This window comes from Ahaetulla prasina, chromosome 4, assembly GCF_028640845.1.
Source record: "Ahaetulla prasina isolate Xishuangbanna chromosome 4, ASM2864084v1, whole genome shotgun sequence".
NCBI classification, from domain to species: domain Eukaryota; kingdom Metazoa; phylum Chordata; class Lepidosauria; order Squamata; family Colubridae; genus Ahaetulla; species Ahaetulla prasina.
In genome coordinates this window covers 43,226,844-43,241,721 of record NC_080542.1, presented here as the reverse complement: position 1 = coordinate 43,241,721, position 14,878 = coordinate 43,226,844, and the positions used below count along the sequence as shown (strand labels likewise).

At 35.1% G+C, this 14,878-nt stretch overlaps 1 protein-coding gene across 4 annotated transcripts in view; it reads right to left on the bottom strand.

Moving 5' to 3' along the window:
• The window catches only part of SMARCE1 (SWI/SNF related, matrix associated, actin dependent regulator of chromatin, subfamily e, member 1), a 44,311-nt gene that overhangs the window by 13,822 nt on the left and 15,611 nt on the right, over positions 1–14,878 (bottom strand). For all 4 annotated transcript variants that reach the window (XM_058184022.1, XM_058184023.1, XM_058184020.1 and 1 more), the window contains exons 4-7: positions 8,343–8,447; positions 2,919–2,999; positions 1,810–1,941; positions 1,008–1,179 (exon numbers count right to left, since the gene is read on the bottom strand). In XM_058184022.1, coding sequence (XP_058040005.1) covers positions 1,008–1,179; positions 1,810–1,941; positions 2,919–2,999; positions 8,343–8,447 — 490 coding nt within the window. The remainder of the gene's footprint in view (positions 1–1,007; positions 1,180–1,809; positions 1,942–2,918; positions 3,000–8,342; positions 8,448–14,878) is intronic.

The window sequence follows — 14,878 nt, the reverse complement described above, 5'->3', positions numbered from 1 at the left end:
TGCTAGTCAACTGTGAGAACTCAGTGGGTGGTTTAGGCAAGCTATATTGTATGTTTCAACCTTCACCCCAATCTGAAACACGGAAATAAAAAAATGATTAAAGTTTCTAACAATTCATCTGACCTTAACTGGTTTGAGCAAAGAATCTAGAGGACTGAAAAAATTAATTAAAAAAATACTTAGCCTTTCAATTATTTTCTCTCTACTTTGAATATTATGACTTCTTAATCTGATCTGGCTATTTTTGTGGTATATTTCAATTCTGTTTTCAAATTCCTATGAAAAAGACTCAAGGTCTTTAAATAAGTGAAGACATAGTTTATTCTCTTGTATAACCCCTTGAGACAATTTTACAGATCTCTATTCAATAAGCAACTTCCTCTGTAACTGCCAGTAAAAAACCTAGTTTATTGTTCAAAACTGTCCAGTCTTCAAAAATCTGCAAAAACCAAGATGCTTAGAATACATTTTTCTAAGCAGTACATTAATTAAATTCAGCTGGGGGCAAATATTCATGCAAGAGGACATCTTGAATTTTCTACCTTTGATGATAGAATTATGTTAGTTCATGTAAGAACTATTTAGTCTAATGGTTAAGGTACCCAGGTTAGAAAGCACTGTGAGTTCTGGTCCTGCCTTAAGCATGAAAGCGGACTAGTTTTATGAATCTTTGCTCCCTTGAGTTATAATACTACAGCAATAATAAAGATGGGATAAAAATAAATCTGTTATAGATTGCTAAACAATACTTGATGGAAGTTTAATACCATTGCTTTTGTTTTATGCAGCTTCATCCTATTTATGTGCAGATCCCAAACTAAGAATTGTAATATTTATAGATTTTTTTCCAAACCACAAAGGGTTTCCCAAATAGTTGTTTTAAGAAGAGAATAAAAGATTGATTTCTGAATCCTGAAAAATTCCATTGCCAAGTAAAAAGAAGCTATATCTCAATCATTGTGCCATTCTTTGTGGCCAGCAACACGTTTTCTTCTGCTCTTGCTTACCATCTGGATCCTCAGCAGGCTGGATGCTCATATAAGGTTCACCTTTCTCCATTCGGGATTGCCTTTGCCGGCTTTCCTCCTCCAATGCAGCTTCAGCACGACTTTTGGCATTGATATAGGCAAGGTAAGCAGGTGAATTATGATAGGCCTTCATTGATTCGTTGTACTCTATCTACAGGTTGACAGATATAATTAAAAAAATAGAACAAATCCCATCTCCCTTAACCTTTGGAATTTCAAACAATTAAGAATTCCTCACAGTATACAAGGATAGCTTCACACAAAGCAAGAGACAGATATCTCAGGGCTGATTACTCATACTCAATTGCTCTCTTTTGCAAGGGACTTACAGCCAGAAACAGTGTAGAGTATCATTTAAACATTTTGGAATGTATCCATATTTAATGAACAGCAAAGGGAATATGATGTTGGAAGGAACTGGATGAGGGGAGTCTCATTAACATGTTTTATTTCCAGGTGGTTATATGCTTATGCTCTGGGGGCAGAGAGGGAGAGTAGGCAACCTTGACTCAAGCTGGGCTCTTTTCAAGTCATCCAAAGTATCATGATTCTATCACATTGTCCTTAAAATTCTTTAGTGGATCTGGCCTTGAACAGCAAAAGTTGATTCAGGATTTCTTTCCTCAATAATGCTCCTGTACATGAACCTCTAAGTGACATCCTCCAGAACGAATCTTTTTAATTTTATTATATTTTATTTTACTTTAGCTTTATGTGTATGAAAGAGAAAGACAGACTTCCAACGTCATTTGGGAGTGAGAGGGAGATTCCTTCTGTGTACCTTTTCTGCTTCATATTCATTTAAGTATTCTTGCTTCTCTTCATCAGTTAGGTCACGCCACATCCCTCCAATGATCTTCCCAATTTCCCATAACTTCAAGTCAGGGTTGGACGCCTTCACTTGGTCCCAGACCTTAATAAAAACATCTGTAGTAAAGCTCCAGCTAACTAAATACTTACAAAATAAAGACATCTTTTGTTAATATCATCACCATGACTACAGTTCTTTCAAAGCAAGGTTATTGCTAGATAGTTATTTTGGGCTATGCCCACTGTTTGATTATTTCTCTGGGGTGGGAAGACAGAGGTATGTTTATTATCCATTGCCTGGTTTTATTGACAGCTGCACAGCATCCATGTCACAGCATCCTCTCCCTTAAATCCTGCACATGATTCTTCTCTTTTGTCTTAAGAGAGGCGAAGGATGAACTTTTTTTAAAAAAAGAATCAGTTAGAAAAGCAGGTAACACCACAATCCTCCTTTGGACTTAGGCCCTCCTTCACACTGGACTGGATCAAGTGCTGACTGTAAGACCTAAGCTCTTTTATCAGAAAAAAAAAAGCCAGCAAATTAAAAACAAGAAAAGGAAAAAGAAGGGGCGTGACACTACACCCTTATTCTCTTTCCCTAAAATAAGAGAATTTCAAAACAAAAACATCTTTTAAAGAACAAAGCAGATCCTACTGTCACTATTGCAAAGTGCAGTTATGGGGTTGCACTAATCCTGCATTTCCACAGAAAGCGGATCTTTTAATGTAGAAAATTCTGTCAATAAGGCACCCAATGCATCCTTGTTAGCAGAGGAAGCAATAGTACATTTAATTTTTTTTTTAAAAAGTCAATAAAAAAGGGCCTTCATTTCTCCCCGAAAGTATGGTGGCCATGTTTCATTCTGTGGTGAAACTTATTTCCCCCCCCTCCATTTTGGGTAGGCTGCTATTCACTGTGAAAGGAGGAAGCAATGACCTTAATTTTCCCTTAAGGAAAAAGAAACCCATAAGCAAAGCTATAGTACATTTGCTTTTTGAACTCAAACATGTTTTAAAACAATAATGAAATAGGTTAAGATGAGGCAGACCTTTAATTAGGATCAAGCATTTTGTACCCACCTTCCTGCTGTACCTCATATAGGGCATAAGTGGCTTATCTGGAGGCTTTGGGGGTTTGGGGATTGTAATACCCGATGATGCCTACGGAACAACCAAATAAAACACACTGGTTATATTATTTCAAATATTTAAGTACTGCAAAAGAGGCATTTGCTAATATAATATATAGATAACGGAGGTCCAGGTTAATACTTATTAACACTCATGAGAACAAGTATATTTTCATATATGCAGAGTAAAAAATGCTATACTATTTCTCTTTGTACTTTCAATAAATCTATGAATTGACAAAGATTTTATATTAAAGCAGCAATTTTCAACAGCCCAAATACCTTCCATAACTCAAAATATCAAATTTCTTGTCCTAATGAGAGCAATTGTTATGCTACCGGTACTAAATATCTGAGGTTATACTCATACCTGCATTTTTAACTACAGGTTGAATCCCAATAGCAACTTTAGTCTGTATTATTTCAGTGTCCCTGCATGCCCATGTGCACACCAATATTACCCAGTTCTAATGTCCAATCAATTCCAAGCTCAATTGTTGTGGCCTTGTGTCCTGATAGACATAGACATCCTGCAACCCTCTAGAACTGTGATGGCGAACCTATGGTATGTGTACCACAAGTAGCATGCAGCACCCTCTCTGTGGGCACGTGAGCCGTTGCCCCAGTTCAGCTGTGCTGCGCATGCGTGCATGGCTCCCGCTGGGCAGCTGGTCGTCAGGTCTCTGCAACGTATGGGCAGGGGGTTGGACTAGAAGGCCTCCAAGGTCCCTTCCAACTCTGATGTTATGTATGTGCGGGGGGATGGGGCACGTGCAGAGCCTCATGCACACATACCGGGGGGGGGCACATGCAGGAGCACACACACGTGCTGGGATGGGGCATGTGTGAGGGGCCCGTACCTGCATTGCATTTTGAGGAGTTGGGTGCACACGCACGCAGTTATGCACACACACGTGTGCTTTGAGCACTCAGTCCAGAAAAGGTTAGCCATCACTGCTCTAGAAAATGTAAGCATATTTTCTGGCAGGAGGTTTTCAGATAATCATTATTGTCTTGATGAATGGCTGCAATTAATATGAATTTCTGACTTGTCCAATTTTGCCCCTTCTATTCCAACTTCTGAAAATACCTGGAACTGCTACTGGATAATATGATATGAATTTTCCAGCAAATACAGGAAAAGAAAAAAGTCTTGAGTACAGTGGGAAATCTATAGCCTCTGTATGTTGCTAAACTACAATTCACAGCAGTTTTTAATATTGAACTTACTGTGGCCCAGCAACATTTTGAGGCCATTTAGTTGTCGTTCTTACTTTAGAATATTGAAAGTACTTTATGGAATAGTTAAGATAGCACAGTAAAAGGTCAAGGGTACATGATAATATTAGGAAATGAATCAAGTAAATGCTCTCTGGTTTACTTGGAAGGGTGGGGGAAGTAAAGAGGAATCAGATTTGCAAAACTGATCTCAGTCCCATTAGGTAGACCGTATCAGATCAACTTCACAGGAAGACTAGAGCTATGCTTTATTGAGATAGCTATAATATAATAACATAATCTTATAAGTCTGTGCTTTACTTCCTCTAAGTTTATAACCCACTGGATTTGGAAGGAATTTGCCTGAGCTTCTTCTGAATATTATCTTGCTTCCCAGGCATAAATAATATTTTGATCCTCTATGTCAGATGAATGATTCTTGGTATTTCTGAACAAAGATTCCTCGACTTATGGTCATTCATTTAAGTAATGTTTGCAGTTACGATGGCACTGAATAAAGTGACTTACAACCAATTCTCACACTTACGACCATCACAGCATCCCTACAGTCATGTGATCAAAATTTGGGTGCTCGATAACTGCTGTGTATTTACAATGATTCAGCATACCAAGATCTCATAATTGCCATCTGAAACCCTCCCAGGGGGCTTCCAAAAAGCAAAATCGAAGAGGGAAGTCAGATTCTCTTAACAACTACGCTGATTTGCTAGGCCACGGCAAGAAAGGTTATAAAGATCACTTAATGATGGCACTGCTTAGTGCTAGTCCTGGTCCCAATTACAACCGTAACTTGAGAATTATCCATATTGCACTCTCATCCAAGATCATCTCCATTATCCTTATTCCATTATGGAATATCCACTCTCTTTATTCAATTACTGCAGAGACCCTTAAAATATTTATCAGAATAAGATATTTTTCCAAGCTTGCTCCCTTGAATATCTTATTAGTCCAAACTGCATTATCCAAGTGGAAATTTTACAGAGAGTTCCTGGAGCAAAAGATCTGTAGAAACACCAAGCTTTTTCACTGCATTTAGTAAGGAAAAAGAATAGCTAAAAGAAATACGTATGTCTTAATGGGTAACAGGTAATATCCCTTTTTTTTTCTACAAAAACGTTCTAGGTTCAAAATACACTTTCATATATATACAATTAATCTTTTTCAAAGACGTGCTCATGCTTCATTTGAATCAACTCTTTACTAAGAGAAGGACCCATCAACTTTTGTTCTCAAGGGACTTATTAAATATCGTAATATATCTAATATGCAAATTAATGCATTTGCAGACATTGGCATTGGCTGTGATACAATTGTCTATGTATATGTGGGAATAGTGAGTGGATTTCTAGGTGATTGGGGATCACTTTTCCAAATTTTTCGATAGTAGTGGAATACCTCTACTCTGGAGAATGTAATCACTATAGAATGAGATCCTTATTAGTAACAGTGAAATCAGTTAAGGATTCTTATTCACTTTAACAAAGGAAACAGATACATGTCTGAATTTTTAGACTCAATGTGACCTTCCATGTAGAAATTAATGAGATAACATATATGTACAAAATTCTATCCATACTTCAAAATACATGTAGCTATTTTGGGAGAGACTATAGCGATTAAGATCAAAATTTAAATATGCAGATATAGAATACTGTATAGACCTCAGATTTTGAATGATTTAGTCATCTTATGGCTATTTTGGGAGAGACTATAGCGATTAAGATCAAAATTTAAATATGCACATATAGAATACTGTATAGACCTCAGATTTTGAATGATTTAGTCATCTTATGGCTCCATTGTGATAATACATATATAAATAATATTTTGCATGAACAGGCCTACAACATTTGAGAAGCTCATTTTTAAAATAGAAGGACAAGCTTTTCTCCATGTCATATTTATGAAATGCCATGAAGTAAGCAGTGGTGCATAGATCATATCTAATGAAACACAAACATGTTTATGAGATGTATGCATTAGCAAATGTACAGTTACACACACAAATATGAACCTGAAAACATTCAAAAAATGTTAATACTTAAGCAGCAATAAGTATCTATAAAGCATAAACCCAAACTGAAACACACATTGTAGAAAAAGCTCAGAATGTTTACTATATGTATATACAATGAAAATTTGTGAAAGAACAAAAATTTCTTCCAGTATGAATCTGATATAAAAATAATTTGGGATCAGAATTTTTTTAAAATCCAAATTCATTCTTATTTAAAGTAATGAATCAGGTAAAAACACATGAGCTTACAGTTAACACATGAAGGGTGAGTACTCACAATTATCACGTGCAACTTCTGAATCTGTTATTTCTTTGCAATATAAATGCCTTTTTTCTGGTCATGAAGAATACGAAGAAGGGTCTTCCATATTAACAAATTAATTTCTTTTTAAGGTCTGACTCACAGGCCTAAACTGGATCTTTTTGTCATTCATTTATTAAAAGTGAAATATTAGAATTTGAGCCTGAGTCTTTTACTTTGGAAAATGGCTAATGGACTGCCACAATCCATTATTTTTGGACAGGAACAGTTTGAAAGTATTATCCTTTGCAGGTAAAAAAAATATGAATCAGAGCTAAAGTTTCTCCTCAAGTAATGAAAATAACTTATATAATGGCATCAATAATGATCCTTTACTTACTTGTAGACTTTTTCCAATGGACACAGTCAAATCATATCTAAATTACGCTACTGCAGATATTAACAAAAATTATATACTTTTTGCTTAGAGTGCCTAACATAGTGATACTAGTTTTTAGTTAAATCCAAATGCATACAGTTCTTATGAGGCGATATGTAGGAACTGCATGAATGCAGGTGTTAACAGGATTCTATCCTCTGTGTTTGCTGTCTATGGCATTAGGCAATTCCATAGAGTTCTGAAGCAGTTCTTAAAGATTAATACCTTTATTCTTGCCATAAATCACAGCTCATTTTATTAACAATTTATATACATCTGACAGTAGACTTTGATCCATAGAGGTTTACACAATTTCATTTTGTTTTCCTTCTATTTTGTAAAAATTTTTTGGTCATTTATTAAATGTTTTTAGAATTTAAATTGTTTTAATTATGCATTTTTATACTGTTTATTTTTGTATTTTTTGTAAATGTTTGTTATTGTTTTTGCTGAAAAAACAATAAAAAGTGGAAAAAAAGGGTTTATGCAATAATAAATTCATAATTGAAGTGTGACAATACTTTTTTTTTTACAAACACTAATCTAACTACCCTTTTGAACATTAATTACAGGAGGAAGCACCAAACAATTAATCCAGCCACTACGTCTCAAATTGAAGCGATAACTAAGGATAGGCAGTAGTGTGCTTCAACTATTGATTGAACACTAAGATACCTCAGAGAATACCTGGCAGATTGGAACACACTACAGTTTCTTATGAGAAAACTTTCTTATGAGGGTTTCTTATGATAAAACTTTCAATTGAGAACACACTATCAGTAAGACATACTGCAGACTAATATATCAGTATTTGACTGAACTAATAATCAGAAAAATCCAACTCATTTTCCATGCCAAAAGGAGGTCTTCTCTGCCCATTGTAGAACACTGTCAACTTCCACACTATTTGGAGAGAGAAAACTTAATCTTGGACAAAATTTTGTAATTTTCAAGTTTCAAAAATCCATCCTCTAACTATTGAGAGAAAACTCTTCTCTTTGGTTCTAGATGTTTTCTTCTTGCTCTACTTCATCTAAAGATTTATACAGGTCTTTGCATCATGTTACCTACCCACCCCACCTCCAAATTTAACTGCTCACTAGTTGGCACATAAGCTGTTTTCATGATCAGAGGGAAAATTTTTTGTCAATGGTAGCTGGTCAATGAAAAGAGTTTTTTAAAAAGTTGTTTGTGTTCCTGCTGGCAAGTGAACTGACTCGATGCCCATTCCGACTGACTAATAAAAAAGGCTGTTGTTAAAAAGTTAGTGAAAAGAAGATTGGGGAACAAATGGAAAGAAATCAACAGTTATTTTTTCAAGTTTATATATATATTTTAAAATAAAAAGTGTTAGCAGCAGCTAAGATCTAATTCTAAAGCCATTTCTGGTCACTTCCTGCTGTTTGCCGGATGATGTAATAGTTGATTCTCCTACCGTGGCCCGGCTGTTGGTGCCCGGGTTCCCTCCCAGCCTGTAGTTGTTGTACGCCAGATGGCTGTATGGATTGTATCCCACAAACCCCGGTGTGCTGGGCATTTGCTGATGGAAACAAATGAGACAAAAACACGAATGAGAAATGAGTCCCAACGAGGAGAACACAGAAAAATGAAAATGGTTTGCAGTACAGCATGCAAAAACAACCAGAAATTTAAACAAGCAAAATGAGGTGTTCAGCAGCTAGATCCCTCTTCAGAGACAGTAAGTTTTCATGAAATCTGGCAAGAAAACAGGAATTTTTTTCTTTAATATCTTGCCACTACAGATTCTAGTGTCATAACTTCAAAGCTTCCAGCACGAACACACTGTTTTATCTCTAGCAATTAGAAGTTAAACAATGTATAACCAATTTTAGAGGAAGCTAGTTTGTTCACCACATGTACATATAATTACAAATAATATGATCTTAATATTTACTGCGCAGGAAGGAAGCAGGGGAGTTCCTCTGCTGAATTGCTCTTCCACAGCAATTAGAAAATAATTCTGTCCATGAATAGGTTTTGCTCCCTCTAAGAGTTAAGGGTCTGATCAAAGGAACTCTCATCTTAAACATCTCAAAAAAAGGAGAGATCTGACACAGAATAATCAATTAGACAATGACTCCAACAGACACACTAATTAGTATATGAAATCTCTAAGGCAGCATACTGTGCCACAAATGTCACACTGCACATAAGCCGGTAAATATTTCAGTTTCTCTTGCATGTGGGAGCCAATGTGGAACAATATTTGATACTGGCCTCAGTATCTCAGTATCAGAAAACTGTCCAATGAGGGATTTTCAAAGACTATGAAAAAATATGCTGATCATTAAAAATATTTCTTTCCTGTGGCCCTCTAACCATTTGCTTAGGCAGAAAACCCTTTCTTTTAAGATGATTATACCAGAAAATAATTACACAATCAGAGTTCTTGTTTTGTCAATGGGAAATTAATGTCAATTTGAAATTTAAAGTCTTATGGGTCGTTCATAGAAAATCTGTGCCCAAACTGGTATACATGTGTATCAGGCTCACGATAGTAGGGATTGTTTTGTTTATATTAACAACTAAATGTCTATCTATAATTTCTACTGTTTCAAAAATTCATGCCTACATTGCATTGCTTCTTAATATCCTAAATTCTTAGAATTTAAATGAGAGAAACTTCCTCTCTATCACTTACTTTAATAACAACGATCCCATTTATTTTGAAAAACAAAATTAAAGATGCTTAAATGGCAATCTTTTTTGCCATTACATGAGGAAGGTAGGCAAAGATGACTTCAAAACCTTACTACACTTCTTCCATTTGCCACCCATCCCACAGGACCATTGTACCCGTATTCTGTAGAACACCCATGGAGAGCAAATGTCAGTTGTACATTTTTTTAAAAAAATATCTTCTTTACGATTGTTGGCAAAATTTATAAGTTAAACTGTAGCCTTAAAATGGAATAATAAAGATAAAGTAAATAAATAATGAATAAGTAGATGAATACCAGATATATGTAAATATATAATAAAATCAGTTATGTTGTATTAAACTTAGAGAATAGCTCCCCTAAGTAAGGAACCTGGACTTGAGAAGTGATGAATATGAAAAAAACTAAGATTTTTAACGGGACACTCAGCATTATAAAATTTAATGCCTACAACCTTTTAAACTGTGTAAAAGATAGTTATTACCCAAGGTGAGTTAAAAGGATCAATCCAGAACTCAGGATGATGTACTTTGGTTTGACTTTTAGGAATATATGTTAGAATCCTATCAGTTCTGCCCATACATAGATTTTTCTTATTTGCATAATTTTCTAAGTATATTCCTAAGAGAAAGTAACTGCATAAAAATTCACTACTGCATATACCGATCAACAGTTACTGATATATTATGTACAAATACGTAACTTAATGTCAGTATGCTGACACATTTTGGAAAGGCAAAAAATAAAATGACAGAATTATTTAATTGACAGCAAAAAAAAAGAAAAAAGAAAATAAATCAGAGGCATTCTCAAGGGGGCCAACAATATCAAAAGAATTGGCATAAACAAAGCCTTACCTCTTTTTTACATGTGACTCATGTTACAATGGGGCTTGATTGCCCAGTTATGCATTCTGTGGTGATACTGTTGAGTTCCTCCTCTCAAAGATGCCCTTCACTGGCTCTTTTCAATAGCCCATATACATAAAGGAATGATGTCTCATTAATTTACATTCCATTCTCTTCCTCCCATTTGACTCCACAATAGGGGTCCCCTCTGTGAGGTAGGTTTGGTTGAGAGATAAGGACGGATCCAAAACCCAATCAACTAGTGATGTGTCCCAAAGGTGTTTCCCCCCCCCCCCAAAAAGGCAACTTTTGAAGCTTCTTCAGTTCTGTTCTTTGGAACTTAAGAAGATTCTTGAATGAGAAGTGAAACATCTTCAATGAAAAACAAAATCCAGTGGCCATTTCAAAAAAGCACCTTTGGGAAAAACAGGACTTGGATGACTGAGAATCTACATAGACATCAAGTGACGTCCATGGTTGCGAGTAGACTGGTATCAAGTCTCCCTTAACCACTATGTCTCAGTAGCTCTTTCTGTTGTATTAAGAATATTTCAACAAGAAACTGGAATATTTAATAAATACTTAATGAAAAACTCTTCCCAACTGATATTTGACTAATGCAAAAAAGACGTATCTTTCTTTCTTTTTCTTTCTATCAATCTATCAATCCATCCATCCATCCATCCATCCATCCATCCATCCATCCATCCATCCATCCACCCACATACACACCCTTGGCTGGGGCCATCTTTGAGGCTTCTAGATGGGAGAGGGAGGGAAATAATTAAGTGGGGCTTTACAGTCAAAACAAAAGGTTTTCCTGTGGGAACCAAAGTCATTCCAACAGGTGGCTGGGTGAGGAGGAACAAAGTAACCAAGCAACTGGTAGCACCTCTGTTGGACAATGTGACTGATGACTTGGGGAAAGTGGAAAAACTTTAATTAGGTGAAAACTGCAGGAATTTTGAGAGTCAGTTTTCACCAGTTGTGCCAATACGATGTATCCAATAAAATTGTTCTTTGAGGAATCTACCTGCCTCGGAGTTCTGCTTTCTATGGATGCATTACTTGGAACACTGTTTTTTGTACATGTGCTACCTTATTTTGAGAACATTTGGCTATGATAGTCCAAGGAATCAATAATTCCACTGCAAAAGACCATTATTTCTGTTCTTGATTTCTATGCCATCCAAATATGAGGCTGGCTCCTCTTGAATTTAGCTTCATTTAATTATATGTTAAATGGAATAATCAAACTTATTCTCCTGATTCCAAGATGGCTGATACTTTGTTTTGTTGATGAAGCCAGTGGGCATGTTGTCTCATGCACAGAAAACCAGAAATAACTTTCAAAGCAGCTATGTGAAGACTTCAAAAAATATAGTTACTGTAACAATTTAATAATTTTTTTGCTAATGTGACAAAACATCTCTGTCACCATCCTATCATTTATGTTTATTTAAACTCAATCCATTTGTTGTTTCAGATATAGTCAGATCTTTTGAATCTCCTTATAGCCTGTGGCATCCATGTCATATTCCATAATTGTAAACAACAAAGAAGGTCAAAAAGACCACATTTTTAAATTTATCAAAAAGTACAAATAATTACTGAAAGTTATGACATATTTTATCTGTTCTTTTATTTTTTAACAGTTATATTTTATATTTACAGTGGTCAGCATAATACTGAATTTTCCATAATCTGCAGCTGTGGTTAAGGCTTGTTTCCCATATCTAAATATTCAGTTTCATCTCATATTATTTTTCCATTCTGCTGTAGCTCTTTATTCTTATATATGCCACCCTGGCTTGCCTTAAACCAGATATGTAAGAACTATGAAAGAAGCGATAAATTTGCAAATAAGGGTAAATAGTCCAACATGTTATGTGGATAACAAACTGTTAATAATAGAGCAACAAGTTGATACAAATATGGTGCTGATGGGTGCGCAAAAAAAGAGTGAAGAATAAAGATTCACTGGATAAAGGAGAAAAATATTTATAAAAAGAATTGTTGACATTGAGCTTTTTATCAGGGCCACCTAATTTGTTGACACATTATTGAGCTAAAAGTTATTTGGAGCCTTAGCGTATATTGAAAAAAAAAAAAGAAGCATGGGAAATAGGAATGATACAAAACAGAATTGAATCAAAGAAACTAGAGGACAAAAATCATGGAGGAGATTCTGGTTTAGAATACAAATCTATTATGAAAATGAGCCTCAGCAATAAGCACCCTGTCCTCTTTGCTTTTACTAATTAATAATTTATTACTATATTTTAATCTAAATAAACTTTCTTTAAAAAAGGAAAACAACTTAAAGCTAATTTGTTCATAAGCACAGTTAGGACTAAGTAAAAGTTGTTTGGTTTCAGATTTACTTAATGTCAAACTGCTTTTCGTCAAAGATCAGGCTACAGAATGGGGAGAAGCCACAGAGATCTGAGATATAGTTTGGTATTATGTTCAGATCAGATCTCTGTGTAACATGCTACCTTATTGAGAAAATACAACAGAACTCAAGAATATCTATATTAAAAAGAAAACCCTCTATAAAATGTGCCTATAATTAAATATTAATTGCTATATCATACTGTAACATTCAGTGTTTGTTAAAAATTGAAAACATACAATGCGGTACAAATACTGAATTTTGTTGTAAGATCAATATAGTACAAAGCACAACATTGCAGGAAAGATGAATGCATGGTTAGCTAACAGTTTTTATGGTATTAACAATCACATGATTTCTCTTCTGTCTACAATTTCCATCTACTGGCTGGATTTGCAGCCCACAGGTTCAGACAAAAAGTTTTCCTCTTAGGAGGAAATATACCAAGAATTACCAAATTACTTTGTAAGTCAAATAATGTGTAGGTCACATAAATTTTCATCAACAACTACTCTAATGGCTGTTCTCTCTGGCTGAGTAGAAAAGAATTACATTTAGTATACAACACATTAACAATTATTGCTCTAATCTTAGAGCCATATTTATTTAGCCATATTTAGGAGGAGCCATATTTAGATCTTCAGCTAAGCCAAATGAAAATGCTTTCAATGTTTGAAAATCATGAAACTTAATCTTTGATCCATATATTTCAAATCTATAACATAGCATCTGGGTTAGTGTGTCCCTGTAGCACACATCCACATATCCAAAGGGATGAAATGTTCAGAGGGTTTTTCATATTTAAAAAATATGATATCATAAGAAATAAAGTGGTTAAGCACAAAGCTTTTTTCACGCTATTTATATTAATAGAATTCAGTTTATTTCTTCAACTTTTCGTATTTAAGCTATCTATATTACACTATATTACAAACAAACTTTTGAGCACATGTATTGCCCTTTTTAAAACACAAAATACAGCAACATAACATATGTTTTTTTTATAGCTGTAACAAAGTCAAATGAAATCTTTATTCAGCAATAGACCTGCAAATAAAACACAAGAATCACAATTAATTATGATAAAAAGAAAAATATTATTATTTTAAAGTATTTTAAAAGAGTTAGAGTTAATACTACAGTGTACTGTACAGCAGGGGTGAAATGCTCCTGGTTTGGACTGGATCGCCTGATCCGGTAGCGATAGTTCGGATAACTGGTAGAAAAATCCCTGCCTCCCCCCACCCTGCCCAGGTGAGCTGCGCAATCATCAGAGTTTTTCTTCTTTTAAACTTTTAAAAGCATTTTTTTGGCCAAAAAAATGCTTTCAAAAGTAAAAAAAAAAGCCTCTGAAGATCGCGCAGCACAGCTGGGATCGTCAGAGCCTTTTAAAAGCATTTTTTCTACAACCTCTTCGGCTGAAGAAGTTGTAAAAAAAATGCTTTTAAAAAGGCTCTGACAATCCCAGCTGAGTTACCTGATCGTCAGAGGCTTTTTTTTTCTTTTAAAGGCAAAAAAAAATCTTTTAAAAGAAAACAAAAGCCTCCTACGATCAGGCAACTCAGCTGGGATCGTCAGAGCCTTTTAAAAGTATTTTTTTACAACCTCTTCAGCCGAACCCACCCAGTCACATTACCCCCCTTTCACCAAGCCACGCCCACAATGCTGGTAGTAACAAATTTTACATTTCACCACTGCGGTACAGACTATAGAACAGTATTTGGCTGTGGTCAAGGAAATAAAATCAGATTGCTCCAATAACATCTTTCTGATAAACAAATAAAACAATCAGAATATTTAGTAAAGAGTAGAAATAATTCCTGGTAAGCACTTGCAAAGAGAGGGCAATAAAGATTAACAAATTCCAGTGATTTAATTATTATTGCACTACACAGAAACAGTCTCTGAAGATGATTTTGTGATGTCTTCTTCCAGTAATGACTGTATGGAAAGCACTGAATCTAACTAAGGATAAGGCGCTTTTGAATTTTCAGGTGGTTCTATGACTGAGATATCTAGCTGGTTAAAGAAGATTGCCCAGTGGCTC